A 20614-nucleotide genomic window follows, 5' to 3' on the forward strand; every position below is an offset into this window, starting at 1 on the left:
CCACCGTCGACAACGTAACCTGTGGATGGGCCCTGGCAAGTGAGGACGCCTACACAGTCAACAAGGGGATGGGTTTACAAAAGTGACAAGTGCTTTTATTAGCAACTAAGATGAAAGCAAAAGTGTCCAAAGTATAACAGTGCCATTCAGAGATTCAATGCATAAATAATCCATAAAAAGTGAGTTGTGGAGGTTAAAATAGTCCATCATTGATAAATATTCACAAAATGTTGTCTTTAAAAAAACACTGAGCTTGAAAAATCTGACGACTCCTCGGCTTGCCCTATTCGGTAGTGATGTGTAAGACGATTCTTTTTGGTGATTCGATTCGTTCAGTTCACCAAAATGACTCGAATCTCTGAATCACCGATTTGTTCACTTCAAAAACAGCAACAAGCTATATTCTAGTTTAAAATCTAGAACAGTATCATCACTGTGTAACAACTTTAACCACCAAACAATACAAGCATTAAAATAATTACTTTACATGTAATAATCCTCGTTATTGCATTTTGACAATAAATAAAATTTATCAAAAAAAAACGTACAAATAGAACCTTCGAATAGTGCACACATCACGATAAAACTGTGAGAACACTGAAATAAGACTAAATAAAATTATTCCCGGTTTTGGATGAATCTCTTCCTTCTTTTTTATCCTGTCCTTTTTGATGCAATCTGACACACATACAGTATATCATCAGTCAAGTGGACTGCGACTCAATGTACTGCGAGTCTCTTGTCTGCACTTTGTGAACGAACTTGCAATGCTGGATTCATTCAATCAGTCAGTCAGTGTACTGAGACGGTCATAGTTTTTTCTTTTTTTAAGGTTTTTATTAATCACTAGCCGTCCCCCCGCAGCTCCGCCCATGTAGCAGTGAAACAGAACAGTGAGGAGGGCCCTGCCTGGCTCCCCACTCCTGTTGTCACGCTTCCCCCTCTACTTGGCCCACAGCCTCTGTCTCGGATTCACGCAAATAAATCGATACCGCAAGTGAACTATGACTTTTAGCGCAATGACAGAAGTCGCAAAATCAACCGGAATGTTCAAGCAAATTATAGAAAAAAAGCCCGATATCTAAATCTGTTAAGTAGTTCTCTCGTTCGCTAGCTAAACAGAGGTAAGGTACGCCCCGAGGTAGACATGTGAGTGTGGAGGGCCCTTCCCCCTCCCCTCGGTCCGCTGCGTCTCTCTCAGATTCAAGCAAATAAACCAAATTCACCGCAAGCAAACTATGATACTTAGCGCGATGAGAGAGGTCACAAAGTCAACCGGAATGTTCAAGCAAATTATAGAAAAACACCCGATCTAAATCTGTTAAGTAGTTCTCTCGTTCGCTAGCTAAGCAGATGTAAGGTACATCTCGAGGCTTACATCCCTGTGAATGAGGAGGGCCTGCCCCCCACCCCTCAGCCTGCTGCGTCTCTCTCGGATTCGTGCAAATAAATCGGTGCCACAACCGAACTGTGATACTTAGCACAATGAGAGAAATCGCAAAATCAACCAGAATGTTCAAGCAAATTATAGAAAAAAAGCCCGATATCTAAATCCATTAAGTAGTTCTCTCGTTTGCTAGCTAAGCAGATGTAAGGTACGCCCCGAGGCAGACATGTGAGTGAGGAGGGCCCTTCCCCTTCCCATCAGTCCGCTGCGTCTCTCTCAGATTCGCACAAATAAACCGAATTCACCGCAAGCAAACTATGATACTCAGCACGATGAGAGAAGTCACAAAATCAACCGGAATGTTCAAGCAAATTATAGAAAAACACCCGATCTAAATCCGTTAAGTAGTTCTCTCGTGAAAAATAGACAGACAGACAGACAGGCGTTGGATATTATATAAATAGAGATTAATAACAAATACAACACAAGCAAGAGTACATATCACAGGTCAACTTCATATACAATATTGCCAGGGGTACAGACTAGAAATATAATAGGTACAGATTATGAATAAAAGTTTAAATTATTTGAATAGGGATAAAGTCCGTATTGCTTTCATATTTTTATAATTTGAAATAGTTTGTAGACATACCCCAACATCCATTTTAAAATGTTCAAATGTAGGATTAATTTCAAATTACTTTTTTTTGTGTATGTAATAGCGTGCCAATATAATAGTTATTATTAATTACATATGGCATTTTTGCGTTGTTTACAGTGGGGTTGTAGTTTAACATAATATCTATGTCTTGAAAAATAACATCCACATTAGTTTCTTTTTTAATATAAGACTGTACTGAGACGGTCATAGTCACTCAGTCAGAGTGAACTGAGCAATGGGCGGTACTTGGCATCATCTACCAAGTCAGTCATTGGCTAGCTTGTCATGACCGTTTTCCTGAAACAGTTTATTGATTGGCTATTTCCTGACGATAGCAGCTATTTAAGTGAAATTAAGATGATGGCTCCTGACTGTTGTGGAATGTGATATAAGACGTAGCACGCACTGCGCATGCTTCAAAAAGATTTGTTCTTCCATGTCATTGAACCAGCACGTTCGCTCAGAGACCAAGATGAGTACAAAAGAACAAGTTTGTTCTTTCACCCCACATCACTACCATTTGCACCTTGCAGACCGAGGAGAAGTCCACCAGCAGCTGGAGATGTCCTTCTTCTCTGGCCATGGGTCATCTTGGGGCTCCCAATCCAGACATCACTCCACCTCCCCATCCTGCCTGCAGCTAGACGGGTCCCCAGAGTTCGACCATGGGGCGCCCACTCTGGATGCTGCTCTGTCCTCCCACTTCTGCCGACTCGTGACTCCTCCTGGCGAAAGCACACTGAGAGCTGCATTGTCGCTCCTGCTACCGGAGATTGCTCAACAGGAGTGACTCGGCACCCATCAAGTGCTGATCATCTCACTCCTTCACCTGGGGGCTCACACACCCGTCTGCCTGCTGCTCTCCCCCTCTCTTACACCAGCTGCTCCTGCTCTCTACCCTATCTTTAATTTCGCTTTTCCCAATCTTCTTTAACCTTCGTCTTCTATCTCTCCTGTTCTTTGACCCAGTCTGTTCCTTCCGATCTGCTCTCCTTCTCCGCTCCTGCACTCACGCTTCCCTTTTAGCTCCAGCGCTAATTAGGGTTGAGGGCGATCAGCATGGGTGCACGATGTGCAGGGCAGTCCACTCCCACACCCCGCGCTGGAGCTGCTCCTCCCACGTTACCACGTCCCACCTGAAGACGCGAATGTAGACCTTCATTGACATGTATGTCTGCTTATCACCCCCTTAACACATTGATGTTCATAATGAAGACACCCTTATCAAGGTGCAAACTCTCAATCAGTGTCCCCTGCACTGCTCCAATCCACAGGTGACGTGCTCCCAACTCTTTTGTTATGACACTTGAAAGTGTCCTCAAAAGGTTACAGAATTTGGACGTGGATTGGATCTTATAATCCCCCCCATCCTACATAGGTATGATCCACATCCACAGAAACATTGGTATGTCCTAGTATGTCTAAGTTGGCAGTTCCACTCTACTTTTCAGTTTATTTCAAAGGGAAACATCTGAAAGATTTTGTTTGCTTTATGTAATTCTTGTTATTCCTTAGTGTATATATTATCACGCATGGGCTCACCAAAAATGGTCAGTTGAAGACTAGAAAAATGTAGCCTGGTCTGATAATAATAATAATTCTTTGCATTTATATAGCGCTTTTCTCACTACTCAAAGCGCTCAGCAATTGCAGGTTAAGGGCCTTGCTCAAGGGCCCAACAGAGCAGAGTCCCTATTGGCAAATTATGGGATTCGAACCGGCAACCTTCCGATTGCCAGTGCAGATCCCTAGCCTCAGAGCCACCACTCCGCCTGAGTCTGATAAGTCTCAATTACTGCTGAGGCACACACAGATGGTAAAGTTGGATTTTAGTGCCAGGCAGCATCATGAATCTGTCAACTGGCCCAGGACTGCCCCTCAAGAACAGAAAGCAGAGGCTGCAGTGGGCACAGGATCACCATAAAGGACAGCTGATGGCTTGGTCTGTCGAGTCTTGATTTCTGCCGAGGCACACGGATGGTAAAGTCAGATTTTAGTGCCAACAGCAGCCCTCTCTAGGACTGGTTCGAGCTTTGTGCCAGATGCTACATGGACAGGCTTCGTCCCTGGAATCAAACAGATCCACCAAGTTTAAAAATGCTGTCGCTTCTGTGTGACTTGGGATCCTCTTTCAGGTTTGACTGAGGTGAGCAATACCACCCCAGGGAGAGTATTCTTTCCTTTCTCCACAGCCTAGAGAGGGCACATCCACCCAGCAAGCCCCACCCCTTCTGGTCATTCTGCCATATAAAGTTGGCGGCCCTTGAATGTGGTGTCTGGTAGCCAACCAGGACCCGAGTCCATTAAAGCTACAAAACTAAGAAAGAAGAAATCATTGAGGGCGCAGCTGGCTGATATTTGTGTTGGCATCTTTTCAGTTGAGAGTTATACAGCAATTTTGCTGTTATTTTTAGTTACAATTAAACTGAGTTATTACTGGGGTGGTACACCTACACTTCTTCCTTCCTCCATATAGTTCAATTCCAAAAATGCCCACTATAGGGGGATATACCATCAAATCCCAGCTAGCAGTGAATGCAAAGTCAGTCATTTTGTAAACCATTTAGTCCTGAACAGGGTCTTGAGGGTCTGCTGAAGCCTATACCAGCTAGCACAGGGCGCAAAGCAGGAACACACCATGGACAGGACGCCAGTCTATCACAGGGCAAGCACACACACACACACACACACACACACACACGGGACAGTTTAGAATCTCCAATCCACTGAACCTGCATGTCTTTGGATGGTGGGAGGAAACCAGACCACCTGAAGGAAACCCATGCAGACACAGGGAGAACATGGAAATTCAACACAGGGATGTCCCAGGAATGCATATACGGGTCTCCTTACTGTGAGGCAGCAGTGCAACCACTGCGTCACCATTTTTACAAAAATGTGCTGAAACAAAAGCAAGCTCCGTAGAGTACGAAAGGCACAGGATTTGTCAGAAGCAATAAGGCAATCCAGCGCAAACTGGTCCCAGTACAGAAATTTAAAGAATAGCCAAAAAAAACCAGAGTGAAGGAGTGATATAGCGGGTCCATGGCTCAGAATAAAAGCCCACTTTTGAAATAAATAATCGCCGCACTGGGGGGCACGGTAGTGCAGTGGGTAGCGCTGCTGCCTCGCAGTTGGGAGACCTGGGGACCTGGGTTCGCTTCCCGGGTCCTCCCTGCGTGGAGTTTGCATGTCCTCCCCATGTCTGCGTGGGTTTCCTCCGGGCGCTTCGGTTTTCTCCCACAGTCCAAAGACCTGCAGGTTAGGTGGATTGGTGATTCTAAATTGGCCCTAGTGTGTGCTTGGTGTGTGTGTGTGTTTGTGTGTGTCCTGCAGTGGGTTGGCACCCTGCCCAGGATTGTTTCCTGCCTTGTGCCCTGTGTTGGCTGGGATTGGCTCCAGCAGACCCCCGTGACCCTGTGTTCGGATTCAGCGGGTTGGAAAATGGATGGATGGATGGATAATCGCCGCACTGGTGGCTTAAAGAGGGGCCGTGGTAGTGAGGCCGGAGAGGTTCTCAGATGCTACATGAGGCGGATATTTCCTCGTTTATGTGCACAGTTGAGGAATCGTCCGCATCCGTAATTGAAGCTGGGGGCTGCTAATCGCCACACCTGAGCCACGTCCCCAGGATAAATAGGAGAAGTGCGAGGTGGAGAGGGGGAACAGTAAAAGATAGGAAGAGGCAGAGAGCGAGAGAGCAGCATTGGGCGGGAGGGGAGAGAGTGGATGACCCAGCCAGCTGAGAAAGAGAAAGGTCAGTGCAGTCAGGGGTCCCAGATGGAGCATATGGGACAGGATTGTGCCCACTGAGTTAACAGAAGAGTGGGTACGATCGGGAACAAGTCCGCCCTAGGGATCCGAGGGACGACTTCGAGTGCGAGAAGGAAGACGGGAGGACAACCGACCCCGAGCGGTCGGGAAGACGCCAGCCAGTAACGTGGGGGTCTCAGTAACGTGAGAACTGCGGTGGCTGAAGTCTCGCCCGCTGAGCATAACCTGAAACAGCTGGAGAGACTGGGAAGGAACAGAGCTTGGCTGGTGTGACCCCAATGCTGCTGCAGGATTTGTCTCATTTTAGCCTTGTTTTAATGCCTGGGATTCTTACCTTTTTATTGGATAATTTACAGTCATATGAAAAAGTTTGAGAACCCCTCTTAATTCTTTGGATTTTTGTTTCTCATTGGCTGAGCTTTCAAAGTAGCAACTTCCTTTTAGTATATGACATGCCTTATGGAGACAGTAGTATTTCAGTAGTGACATTAAGTTTATTGGACTAACAGAAAATATGCAATATGCATCATAACTAAATTAGACAGGTGCATAAATGTGGGCACCCCAACAGAGATATGACATCAATACTTAGTTGAGCCTCCTTTTGTAAATCCAACAGCCTCTAGACACTGTCCTCCTATAGCCTTTGATGAGTGTCTGGATTCTGGATGGAGGTATTTCTGACTATTCTTCATACAAAATCTCTCCAGTTCAGTCCAATTTGATGGCTGCCGAGCATGGACAGCCTGCTTCAAATCATCCCATAGATTTTCGATGATATTCAAGTCAGGGGACTGTGATGGCCATTCCAGAACATTGTACTTCTCCCTCTGCATGGATGCCTTTGTAGATTTCGAACTGTGTTTTGGATCATTGTCTTGTTGGAATATCCAACCCCTGTGTAACTTCAACTTTGTAACTGATGCTTGAACATTATCCTGAAGAATTTGTTGATATTGGGTTGAATTCATCAGACCCTCGACTTTAACAAGGGCCCCAGTCCCTGAACTAGCCACACAGCCCCACAGCATGATGGAACCTCCACCAAATTTGACGGTAGGTAGCAGGTGTTTTTCTTGGAATGCGGTGTTCTTCTTCCACCATGCAAAGTGCTTTTTGTTCTGACCAAATAACTCCATTTTTGTCTCATCAGTCCAAAGCACTTTGTTCCAAAATGAATCTGGCTTGTCTAAATGAGCATTGGCATACAACAAGCGACTGTTTGTGGCGTGAGTGCAGAAAGGGCTTCTTTCTCATCACCCTGCCATATTGATGTTCTTTGTTAAAATTGCTCATATGCCGCTCCTGTATTTTTCTTGGCCAGCCAGACCTGCTGGGTTTAACAGCAACTGTGCCTGTGGCCTTCCATTTGCTGATTCCATTCCTTACAGTTGAAACTGACAGTTTAAACCTCTGAGATGGCTTTTTGTAGCCTTCCCCTAAACCATGAGACTCAACAATCTTTGTTTTCAGATCTTTGGAGAGTTGCTTTGAGGATCCCATGCTGTCACTCTTCAGAGGAGAGTCAAAGGGAAGCACAACTTGCGATTGACCACCTTAAATACCTTTATATCTCCTGATTGGACACACCTGTCTATGAAGTTCAAGGCTTAACGAGCTCATCACACCAATTTGGTGTTACAAGTAATCAGCATTGAGCAGTGACAGGCATTCAAATCAGCAAAATGACAAGGGGACCCACATTTGTGCACAGCCAGTTTTTCACATTTGATTTAATTTCATACAACTAAATACTGCTTCACTAAAAATCTTTGTTCAGAAAACACCGCAGTACTCAGATGTTCCTAGGAAATGAAAGAAATATCACTGTTATCTTTTTTGTTGAAAGGAGAGTCAATTATTATGCAGGCTGAGAGGGGTTCACACACTTTTTCATATGACTGTATTTATTTAATAACCTTTTGATTGCACTGCACTATTCATTTGGGCACCGTTTTGTTGGATTGTTTTAATAAAAACACTTTGCACCTTTTTGCACCATCCCCTTGCTTCGTGATGTCTTCACTGTCCAGCTCATCTGGTTACATTACCGACGGTGTCAGGTTCAAGAGCTCCTAAACAGGAGATGGGAGTGTGAAGTGGAGCCCACATCGTCACAGAAGGTTACAAGTCCAAAGAATCACAGACCGACCTTATAAAACTCCCAAAAGCACAAGGACTCCCCACTCCTCTGAGCATTTGAAATGAACCACCTGGAACTATGGAAGAGCCTTTTGGATTTACTGGGCCATTCCTGGTGGTGCTTGGCAGGTGACCAATCTTGGGGGGGACCACCCACAAAACACATGGAACATAACACACATAAACAAAATCCAAAAGAAAGAATAATGCACATAAGCAACATTCAGTAAAGAATCAGAAATGAGATATAAAAGATGAATCTGCAGCCCACCAAGGCTCCTTCCCTGACAAAAATCCTTATAAATGTTGATAGTAAGATTGTTTTCCAAAACTGCATACAGTGTAAGTATTAAAGTGGTGGTTTTGCTGTGCCACATGTTTTCAATTTTAAGACTAAATAATGCCAGCCACATGCTCAGTCTATGAAAGCTGACAACTTACCCTCGGTCCTGGACTTCCGGGCTCACCCATCTGACCAACATTACCCTTAGAACCCTAAAAATATTAAAACACATGAATATTAATTACCTGAAAGCTGCAACAAACATTACAAGAATAAAAAAATTAAAACAAGAATGACTGTTACCTTCACGCCTTTAAATCCTTTGGGTCCTGGTAAGCCTTTCGTTTGCAGACACTCTGGTTCAGCACACTGTGCAAGTAGAGAAACAGAGACAAATGGAAGAGTCCGTGCCACAAACGGACGAGTACGTCTAGCAATGATTACGTTCTAACATCCACCTTACTAGAAGGACGAGTGTCTGTGTGTCCGTCCGGTTGCTGTGTCTCTGTCATTGCAATAGGTAGGGCATCACAAACATTTTGCCAGCACAGTCTCAAGAGCATGATGGAGGAGAGAGCAGGAGATATGGGCCGTTACACGGGGAGAGCTGGGCAGGGCCGTAGAAGCGCATCAATCCAGCAGCAGGACTGGTATCCGCTCCTTTGTGCCAGAGCTCCAGCTGGCTACTGGTGTGCACGTTTTGGACCAAACTGTCACAAACCGACTCCATGAGGGTGGCATGAGGGCCCAACACCCTCTAGTGGGTGCTCACAGCCCATCACCGTGCAGCTTGATTGGCAGAGAATACCACAATTGGCAGCTCCGCCATCGGTGCCCCATTCTCTTCACAGATGAGAGCAAATGGGACAGACGTGAAAGAGTCTGGAGACGGCGTGGTGAACGTTATGCAGCCTGACCGGTTTGACGGTGGGTCAGTGGTGGTTCTGGGGAGGCATATGCTTGGAGGGTCACACAGGGTACCGCTGACTGCTGTTAGGTACCAAGATGAACACCTCAGGGCTATTGTCAGACCTTCGGCTGTTCCTCCTGGTGCAGGACAATGCCCGGCCTCAAGTGGCTGAAGTGGATGATAAAGGCATCGATGCCATTGACTGCCCCGCATGTTCCCAGACCCGAATCCAATTAAGAACCTCTGGGACGTTTTGTATCGGTGTATCCGATGCCACACACTGCTGAGGAGCTCACTGATGCCCTGATCCCCCAGAACACTATCTGCCATCTCATGAAGGGGATGCCCAGATATTGTCGGTAGTACATACAGGCACGAGGGGGAGGGGGGCCATACACAACACTGAGTCACATTAGGAGTTGGCATGATGAAATTCACACAAGTTGGATCAGCCTGGGATTTCAGATTCTGATTTTGATTTTCGTTTTGACGTTGAATTGGCTCTCAATGGGTTGGTGATTTTGGTTTCCACTGACCGTTGTTACATCATTTTGTTCTCAGGATTACTCAGACACTTGAATATTTCACTCACCGAGATCTGAGGTGTCCATCCATCCATCCATTATCCAACCCGCTTTATCCTAACTACAGGGTTATGGGGGTCTGCTGGAGCCAATCCCAGCCAACACAAGGCACAAGGCAGGAAACAAACCCCGGGCAGGGCGCCAGCCCACACACACTCACACACCAAGCACACACTAGGGACAATTTAGAATCACCAATGCACCTAACCTGCATGTCTTTGGACTGTGGGAGGAAACCCACACAGACACGGGGAGAACATGCAAACTCCACGCAGGGAGGACCCAGGAAACAAACCCAGGTCTCCTAACTGCTTCGGCAGCAGCGCTACCCACTGCGCCACCATGCCACCCTGATTTAAGTGTTCCCTTCATTTTTTCTGAGCTGTAGATTTTAGCCTGTGTTGCTCCCCTGGGCTGTTTTATATTAATGCCACTGTCATTGATTATGTGCTTTGTTCACTATGCCTTGTGCTTTGTGGGTGGTCTACCCAAAGGGGCAGGCCCGCCTGCCAATCACCACCAGGTACTGACCTTTTGGCCCTATAAATCCAGAGGGTCTCCCACCGTTCCTGGCGGTTCATTTCCATGGTGCTTGCGTGTGGTGAGTTACTGTGATTTCTGTGCTTATTGTGATTTGGTTTTTTTTGACTTAGATGGTGTATTTGGGGCGCTGTTCACTTTGGACTGCCTTTCTGTTTGGGCAACTCTTTTAAGTCTTTGTGCTTATGTTATGTCAAAGCATTTTCTTTAAGAATAAACCTTTTTATTTTATTGGGATTCTGCAAGGCCCTTTTTGTGCCCCTCCAGAGCCCTCTAGTGGGCATTTCAGGAAATGCAGTTTGGGATGTGGGTACTTTGGGACTCCCAGTCATAACACCATTACCATTACATTGAATAACAAGTTCTAAAATTCTCAACAAAAACTTGCAGCCCACCAGGACTGAACTTGAGCAGCCCCTTCTTTTACATTTACGCAGAACGGACAACCAAGACCCATTCCACCACCGCTCTCTACCCGCAGGTCCATACACTCCACCAGCACCCGTAATCCCAGACAGTCAGCATGCCATCGCCCCCGAGATGCGTGTTAATCACCGGGTGAGGGTTAGCACTGCACAAGCTGGCATGATCGGAGAGGCTACACTGAGCAAGGAAAGCCAGAGGTGACCGCTCATCAACCATGACAAGTGTGCGGACACACTGAACAGATTTAGCTCAGCTTGTTTCTATTAACATGCAGCAGTTAGAAAGAGTCCAAATAAACCTTCTTACCTCATGCTCCACGTCTTTGTTCTGAAATGGAAATAAAATAAGAGTTTGATACAATGTATTAATAAAAACATATGCTCCTCCCGGACTACCATTATTTTTCATATGTGATAGCGATACAATATTTCTCAACAAGATGTTTTTTCCCCACCTAGAGCTTTACAGTATGATTCTTTAGAAGAAAACAGAAAAACCTAATATATTATTAAATAATAATGCACACAAGACTATGACATAGCAGACGTGGGAAGAGGACAAGACAAGATGCTACGCTCCATCAGGGGGATGGCAAAGTGGTGGTTACACCAGCAGCTGCGGGTTCAAGGCCTGAACTGGCACACACCACCAAACCAATTTAGGAGAAAACCCACATAGACTGGACTGACATTTTTAAAACACAAAAAATCATTACTGTAAAAGAAAACAAAGCAAACATTCTTTCTGAATGTACACTCAAAAAAAAAAAGGAGTTAATTACATCGGCATCTGACGTTAACAAGAACTATTTAGAAAAAAATGCTATATCAAACAAATATAATGAATCACCTTAATAAAAGGACAAGTGTCTGTCTGTCTATGTGTTTGTATGTCTGTCCAGTTGCCATGTCTCAATTATTCCAACAGATGATGCATCACAAAATTGCATTTGTCATTCCAACAGATGGCACCTCACTCTCATATGTAGTAATGCAATTTACTACCACAAAATAGCTGTGCATCCTGCCTGAGATGGCTTGAAATCTAAGTAATCAACATAGACCTCAGCATTAAACGCTTGCAGTGCACCATCTGCTGGAATGCATTTCGTAATGTGTGAAGTAATAAAATGGACTGCATTTGTCATTCCAACAGATGATGTCCAACAAACGTGTGGTAATAAAATGCATTTGTGATGTGCCATCTGTTGGAACTATAAATGCAAGGCATATGTCTCTGTTATATGTCATTTGTGTATGGGATTCGTAATAGCAGTGTTAACGTTTATGACTAACCATCTGTTAGAATGACAAATGCAATGCATGTTATTAGATAGATAGATAGATAGATAGATAGATAGATAGATAGATAGATAGATAGATAGATAGATAGATAGATAGATAGATAGATAGATACTTTATTAATCCCAATGGGAAATTCACATTCTCCAGCAGCAGCATAATGATACAATAAATAATATTAAATTAAAGAATGATAATAATGCAGGGCAGCACGGTGGCGCAGTGGGTAGCGCTGCTGCCTCGCAGTTGGGAGACCTGGGGACCCGGGTTCGCTTCCCGGGTCCTCCCTGTGTGGAGTTTGCATGTTCTCCCCGTGTCTGCGTGGGTTTCCTCCGGGCGCTCCGGTTTCCTCCCACAGTCCAAAGACATGCAGGTTAGGTGGATTGGCGATTCTAAATTGTCCCTAGTGTGTGCTTGGTGTGTGGGTGTGTTTGTGTGTGTCCTGCGGTGGGTTGGCACCCTGCCCTGGATTGGTTCCCTGCCTTGTGCCCTGTGTTGGCTGGGATTGGCTCCAGCAGACCCCCGTGACCCTGTGTTCGGATTCAGCGGGTTGGAAAATGGATGGATGGATGGATGGATAATAATGCAGGTGAAAAACAGACAATAATGATAACTTTGTATAATGTTAAATGTTAACGTTTACACCCCCGGTAATGGTAATGTTGCCATCTGTTGTAATGACAAATGCAATGCAAATGTTTCTGTTATATTTCATTTGGTTTGGGATTCGTAAAAGCAGTGTTAATGTTTGTAATGCACCATCTGTTAGAAATACAAATACGAGGCATATATATTTGTTATATGCCATTTGGTTTGGGATTTGTAAAAGCAGTGTTAATGTTTTGTGATGCACCATCTGTTAGAATGACAAATGCAATGCACTTTATTACTACAAATGTTTGTAATGTGTCATTTGTTGGAATGACAAATGCAATGCAAATGTCTCTGTTAATATGTCATTTGGTATGGGATTTATAAAAGCAGTGTTAACATTTGTAATGCATCATCTGTTGGAAATACAAATGCAAGGCATATGTATTTCTTATATGCCATTTGGTTTGGGATTCGTAACAGCAGTGTTAATGTTTTGTGATGTGCCATCTATTGGAATGACAAATTCAATGCACTTTATTACTACACATGTTTGTAATGTGCCATCTGTTGGAATGACAAATGCAATACAAACCTCCTCAGCTGGGACAGGTGACACCAGAAGACATCCTGTACCACAAGTTCTCTGCCTAACTCTCTTACAATATGTGTTGTGCAGAGTAACACTTACCATGATTAGATTGGCTTAATGCAGTTCAGGGCTGTGGCTGAATCATGGCACGCTAGGCTGAACGCCAGTCCAGCAACAAGGCTCAGCCAAGGACACACACACACACAACACACACACACGGTCAATCTAGAAGTCTCCAACTCACAGCCTAAACTTTCCACCATTGGACATGTGGGACAAAAGCCCAGGATTCACACCTAGAATGCTGGAGCCATGAGACGGCAGTGCTAACTAAGCACTGTGCCACTGAGCTGCCTTAGGTGTGCTCTCTTCATGTTACATTTTATGCACAACTTTCACTCTGTGAATTCAGTCATTCGTCCATCCATTATAATCCTGTTTAATTCAGTTTGGAGTCTTGGGGAGCAGGGACCTTTCCTAGCAGCATCACTTGTAGGGCAGGAACCATCTCTGGACATCGTGTCAGGGTCCACTCAGGCGCAAGCTGACTCTCAGTGACACCAAGACAATTTAAGCTACTAATCGATCTAACGTTCCAGTTTTTGGGGTATTGGACCTCCAAATCTGAGCTTAACAAGATAAGAAAAAAACAAAAACACTTACAATAATGTCAGTGATCCTGTTGATGGTAAATTGTCTGTTTCCGTTTGGGTGTGCGGTGTAATTCTTGCGATAGAGTTCAACAGGAGTGCTCGCCACCTGCAGCAGTTCCTCCTCCATGTTTTCAAACCCTGTGGCTACGGAAAACACTTTTATTCCAGCGGCTTTCGCATTTTCCGCCGCCTGCTGCACTCCCCCACATGGACTTCCAGTAATGTGGCCGTCTGTTACAACCACGGCAAACTGCAGCAGAGGGCGATCAGAGGCTGCCATCTTCACCTGCTCTGTCATGTTCCTCAAAGCGCAGTCGAGGAAAGTCCCCCGGCCAATATAACTGATGGAGTTTACACTCTGAAGGAACTGCATCGCATCTCTGGTGACCGAACTGAAAGGTTCAACTCTGTCGGAAAAATGGGCCCCACCATACGACCATTTGATTCTTCTGGCCTGGACGACTGTGCTTTGCAGTTGCTGGATCAGTAGCTTTAGGAAAGTTTTAAGTTCCTCCACAAGAAATCCTGAAGGAAATTCATAAAGGGCAACACTCTCGGACGTATCCACTACAAAGTAGAGTGTGACGGAGCAGTCAGTTTGTCCTAAAGACAAATGCAAAAACAAGAATTTATTTTCATAAACTCTAATAGATAGATAGATAGATAGATAGATAGATAGATAGATAGATAGATAGATAGATAGATAGATAGATAGATAGATAGATAGATAGATAGATAGATAGATAGAAAGGCACTATATAATAGATAGATAGAAATGCACTATATAATAGATAGATAGATAGATAGATAGATAGATAGATAGATAGATAGATAGATAGATAGATAGAAAGGCACTATATGATAGATAGATAGATAGATAGATAGATAGATAGATAGATAGATAGATAGATAGATAGATAGATAGATAGATAGATAGATAGAAAGGCACTATATAATAGATAGATAGAAAGGCACTATATCATGGGTGTCGAACTCCAGTCCTGAAGGGCCGCAGTGGCTGCAGGTTTTCATTCTAACCATCTTCTTAATTAGTGACCAATTTTTGCTGCTAATTACTTCTTTTAATTAACTTGACTTAGGCCCTTTAGTTTTTTTCCTTAATTGCCAGCCAAACAATAATGAAACAAAACAAGCGGCCACATCACACAATATTTGAAAATAAAGAAAGGTGATGGTCTCAGTAAGGTTAATATCTCAAAACACTTTGATGATGTTCTTATAAAAAACAGAAAATCAACAGTTTTGGAAATGTCTGCTGTTGCAGAACGAGAGCAGCAACAAGCCGTGGAATTAAACAACGGATTTAATTAACAGCAAGCAAGCATTGGCTTCTCATTAAAGAAACTGGTTGGAGTTTGAAGCCCCAGTTTAAGCTGGTCATCTGCTGGCTCTTTCACATCTCATATCTGTTTGGCTGTCATTTAATGAGGAAACAAATCAATTCAGAGGACTGAATCCTTCTAACATGGCTGTTAAAATAAAAAGGGAAAAAAGTGAATTAGCAGTGAAAACTGGTCACTGATTAGGAAAAGGGTTAGAATGAAAACCTGCAGTCACTGCGGCCCTCCAGGCCTGGAGTTTGACACCTGTGCACTATGTAGATAGATAGATAGATAGATAGATAGATAGATAGATAGATAGATAGATAGATAGATAGATAGATAGATAGATAGATAGATAGTGTAGTAGGCAAGATTAAAAATTTAGATAAATTAACAAGAAAGGCATTCTAACAGATGATGCATCACAAAAGTGCATTTGTCATTCCAACAGATGGTGCCTCACAGATATTTGCAGAAATGCATTTTATTACTACAAAATGGCTGTGCAACCTGCCTAAGATGGCTTGAAACATTTGCAGTGCACCATCTACTGGAATATATTTTGTAATGCATTCCAACAGATGGTGCCTCACAAACATTTGTAGTAATAAAATACATTTGTGATGTGCCACCTGTTGGAACGACAAATGCAAGGCATATGTCTTTGTTATATGTAATTTGGCATGGGATTCGTAAAAGCAATGTCAATGTTTGTGATGCACCATCTGTTGGAATGACAAATGCAATGCATGGCTGTGTTTATGGTGCACTGCAAATGTTGATTATGTACTTACTGTGTCTTAGCACAACTGTTAATTTTCTTCTAAAAATGATTAGTTATTATTTATTATTCCAAACATGTTTGAACATTTGGATTTACATTTAAAAAGTGCTAGTTGGCTTAGCACTGGAAATGGTGTCTTACCAAGTTGTCCTGCACTGGTCACTTTTTGTGCTGAGATCTGCACTGGCAAGCACAGCAAGACGATTATCGTTAGCACAGAGTTCATCCTGGGTATTCTGTTGGATTCAACAGAGTCAAGGTGATTTCTGCAAGAGATTAAACGTTTGACAGTAAACAGTTAAGAGAGTTTTTTCCTTTCATAAACGCTTCTCTGTTCCTTTTTGTCATTTCTGCTGTAGGTTATCAGAAATCAGTTTTCTTACTCAGTGGTGCAGATACGTGGAGCACTAAATGCAGTTTGGAAACTGTGGACATGTACACTCACTGAACATGATGAGGAACGCCTGTCTGTACACCTGCTTATCCAGGTAGCCATCTAATCAGCCAATCACATCACAGCAGTGCAGTGCAAAAAATCATGCAGGTACAGGTCAGGAGCTTCAGTTAACGGTCACATCAAACTCCAGAATGGAGAAAAAAAACGTGATTTGAACTATGGCATGATTGTTGATGCCAAACAGGCTGGTCTGAGTGTTCCTATAACTGCTGATCTCCTGGGATTTTCACACACAACTGTCCCTCAAGATTACACAGAATGGAGTGAAAAACAAAAACATCCACTGAACGGCAGTCCTGAAGAGACAAATGCCTTGTTGATGAAAGGGTTAGAAGAGATGGCCAGACAGGCTCGAGCTGACAGAAAGGCTACAATAACTGAGATAACCACTCTGAACAACTGCGGCAGAACGCACAACTCGTCATACCTTGAGGTGGGTGGGCTACTGAAGATCACTGAACTGTTTGTGAAACCAGCTGGAGATGCCCTTTGCTTTATGACATGGTGCATTATCATGCTGGAAGTAGCCATTAGAAGATGGGTAAACTGTGGTCATGAGGGGGATGCACATAGTCAGCAACAATACTCGGATAGGCTGTGGCATTCAAGAGATGATTGATTGGCATTAATGGGCAGAAGTGTGCCAAGAAAACATACCTGATATAATTACACTGCCACCACCACCAGCATGGACCCCTGACACAAGGCATAGAACAGCAGAAGACCACTTCAGATTCTGCTGCTCCTGTTCCTCAAGAACAGAAACCTGAGGCTGCAGTGGGCACAAAACCACCTTAAAGGACAGTCGGCGACTTGAAAAGCGTGGCTTAGTCTGTTGAGTCTTGATTTCTGCCAAGGCACAGAGATTTTACTGCCAACATGTGTGACCGGGGGGCCTCTTCAATGCTGTACTGAAGTAAGTAATACCTCTCCTGGGCCAGAGGGGGCGCTGTCACTAACAGTATGTCCTCTTTACCCAACAGCCCTGAAAAGACACCCAATGAGGGAACTCAGCTACACCCCTGATGCTCTGAGAAACCCCCCCCCCCCCCCAAATCAGGACACCATAAAAAAAAGAGATGACCCCAAAACGTGGCATCTCACTTGCGACAAAGACTCAAGTCCAGAAGAGCTCCCATGAGGGACAACCTTGATGAGCTCCTTGGGTGCTGCCAGAGGACGCTGCAGTGAGAAGGGCTCTCTGTTTTTTTTGGGTTCTGCTTGACCCTGAAGTGCTTCCATCGGACTATGCCCTGGCATGGGAAGTACTCCTGGGTCCGACATAAAAGGAAGCTGGTTTAGCCTCCTCCAGCTGAGTCAGAGCAGGAGAAGAAGAAGATGGAGGAGAAGGAGAACCAGAAGCAGAAGGAGAAGAATGGACTGTGAAAGAGCTATACTGTGAATACAAAAATGTTTATTTGCACCCAGGAATGTCTTAGTGTGGTTGTGTGTAGGGTTTGGGGGCTCAGTGGTGCCTCCTAGAGGTCACAACCCCAATACTATTTTGCAATCCTTTCCTCAAAGATGGCTGAATTGCTGTTTCAAAGCGACATCTGCGCCCATGGCTTGCTTGAACATCCTGATTCAATGGCGTGCAGTTTGACCGACGGACCATCATCTGCTAAATGAGAGCGGTGTTTGAACTTTCAAATGACACTGCATTCCAGTTTTTATATTTCAGAATGTTTTTTGTTTTGAAACATTCAGTTATTGGTGTTGTATACACAATATAATTTTTTTTACCAACTGAAGATCTGCCCTTCAAAATGATACATAGGCCAGGGGTCTTCAATAACGCATACCGTATGTAGCCTATGGATACTTATGTGAAAACAGTAAAGGCGGAGAAAAAGAATCCTTTTGTTTTTCTTATGACTTTAGAACAGTAAAACTGGACATATTACTTGTAGATATTTCATAATTTTTTCTGGGTGTTCCTGGAACATTCAGTGCGACTTTTATAGCGTTTGGAAATTTTTTTTTGGTATTGTTGGTATCTCAACACCTATGGAAATAAAAACAAAATTCAAAGTGCCATTTTTTGGTAAAAACCATTATAAAACATGCAACCTACATTTACAGTCAGCCAGTCACGGGGATCAACTGGAGCCAATCCCAGCCAACACAGGGTGCAAGGCAGGAACAAACCAGGGCAGGGCGCCAGCCCACCGTAGGACACACACACATACACCCACACACCAAGCACACACTAGGGACAATTTAGGATCGCCAATGCACCTAAGCATGTCTTTGCACTGTGGGAGGAAACCGGAGAACCCGGAGGAAACCCATGCAAACACGGGGAGAACATGCAAACTCCACGCAGGAGACAGCGATACCCACTGTGCCACCGTGCTGCCCCATACATTTACAACAGAACTAAAAATTCTGAAAGAGAAACGGCAGATCTTTATTTTGAGGGGTAGAACATGAATATGGAGTGAAGTAGGATAATGTTATAGCCAGTTAAATCAGAGTAGCAGAAACGGACAAAAAAAAACGAGAGAGGCTGAGTTTGAAGGGTTAAGAGAAGGGCGGTTTACTGGTTAATTGCTTTTGCAAAGTTGACATAATGTAAGTAAGTCTGACAGGTAGAAATTTGTAATCTCGGCTTCAACAAGACGGCACACGCCCATTTCTTATTCGTGATCAGCTCTTCCATGTAACTTTTCTGAAGTGTCAGACTCTATTATGCCATTGCAATTTTTTAACTTGTAATCTTCATGTCACATACTAGAAATGCGAGTTGCGAGTCTTCTGCTCACGCTGGAGATGTGTGGCCATTCTGGCAGCAGGTCTCTAAATCTGGGTTACTTGATCAATGGATGATTTTGGTTCCTAAAAACTGTTGGAAATATTTTACGGATTTTGGCTTGGTGATATAAAACAGTTTTCTATCACGTACCGTTTAATAGCAATAGCCATTTTTTAATTTTCTCTTATATATTATTCAGTGCATGCTCCTAACCTCCTCATATTATAATAAGCACTTATACGAGCGTTGGCAGCATCAAGCATGAATGGCGAACCCCCCTTTGCATGTGTCCACCGCAGATTGCAATAGCGCACGCACTCACAAGCAGTTGAAGTCAACTGACTGCTGCCAGTTAACTGGACACAAACACGCACTGTTGAGGTCTGGGAGGAAAAACGCGCGATAACACCGAGAGAACATGCGCACTGCACACAGAGTGGCTGGGACTGGAGGACGCGGGTTCCAGGAGGCAGCGCGCCCGCATATATTTAAAATCTCAAGGTCGCGCGCGCACACATGGAAGGAGGATACGCGCTCTCGTAATCGCTATATGAAAAGCTCACCGCGCACAATGTAAAAAAAATAAAACAAAAGCAAATGTTTAACATTCGTATGATCCCCAAAACTTATTTGCTGTCATTTTGCACTCGTTTTAATCCGGCTGATATCTCTCCTCTGAGCAAGTGTTAAGGAACAACTTTGCTTCGACGGATAAAAAAAAGAAAATAAAACATCTGAAAACAAGCGCACAAAACACGATTGAAATGTCAGGTACGATTAAAGAACGCCGAGATAGGCCCACTTACCATTGGCAAGGTCGCGTGGTATTCTCCCTTTTCTTATTTAAAACTGGATTCAGAAGGTAAAAAGAAACGCTAAAGGTATGTGGGATTGTGCGTGTCTACTCCTGCCAGGTGGCCGGCGCTGAGCCGAGAGAGTTGTCCCCCCTGCGAGTCGCCTGAGGCTGGCCTGATTTATGGAAGGACGAAGCCGTGTTACGTTACGGGGAAAACGTAATATATAGCGTGTTTAAAAGAAAAGGACAAGAACTAGTTATCAAGTAGAATATTACTAAAAAGATGAGGGTGGCCTGATCGTAATGACCACCATAAAAAGTTTAATCCTTTACAAGCAAAGTGCGGGTCGCGTGTAGCCGCCTTTTGAGTCTCGCGACTCCCCGTTGTATTTAATTGGTTAGTGTTGCACACGGTGTGCCAAGTGTCTCGCGATGGGTCTATGGGGGTTAGGAGCTAAGGGTGCCCCTGCACAGTAAAGTGCGGTGAGGTTCGTGGCTGGTGACTCCTTCAGAGTCAGATTTACAAATACATGAATGCTTATTCACTATTCAACTGGCAGCCTGCACATTGACTACTGGTTATGTTTCATATCTCATCAGCATTCTTTACACACACATAGGTAAGATTCATATTT

General features: G+C 44.0%; 1 protein-coding gene across 1 annotated transcript in view; it reads right to left on the reverse strand.

Moving 5' to 3' along the window:
• Positions 1-20275, reverse strand: part of LOC114663476 (collagen alpha-2(VI) chain-like) — a 64738-nt gene extending 44463 nt beyond the window's left edge. Inside the window, exons 1-6 of the mRNA XM_028817225.2 lie at positions 19990-20275; positions 16113-16237; positions 13855-14447; positions 11014-11034; positions 8551-8616; positions 8406-8459 (exon numbers count right to left, since the gene is read on the reverse strand). Coding sequence (XP_028673058.1) covers positions 8406-8459; positions 8551-8616; positions 11014-11034; positions 13855-14447; positions 16113-16197 — 819 coding nt within the window. The 5' untranslated portion in view covers positions 16198-16237; positions 19990-20275. The remainder of the gene's footprint in view (positions 1-8405; positions 8460-8550; positions 8617-11013; positions 11035-13854; positions 14448-16112; positions 16238-19989) is intronic.
• Positions 20276-20614: the final 339 nt, after the last annotated feature.

The sequence above is a fragment of the Erpetoichthys calabaricus genome, chromosome 13 (genome assembly GCF_900747795.2).
Source record: "Erpetoichthys calabaricus chromosome 13, fErpCal1.3, whole genome shotgun sequence".
Classification (NCBI taxonomy): Eukaryota; Metazoa; Chordata; class Cladistia; order Polypteriformes; family Polypteridae; genus Erpetoichthys; species Erpetoichthys calabaricus.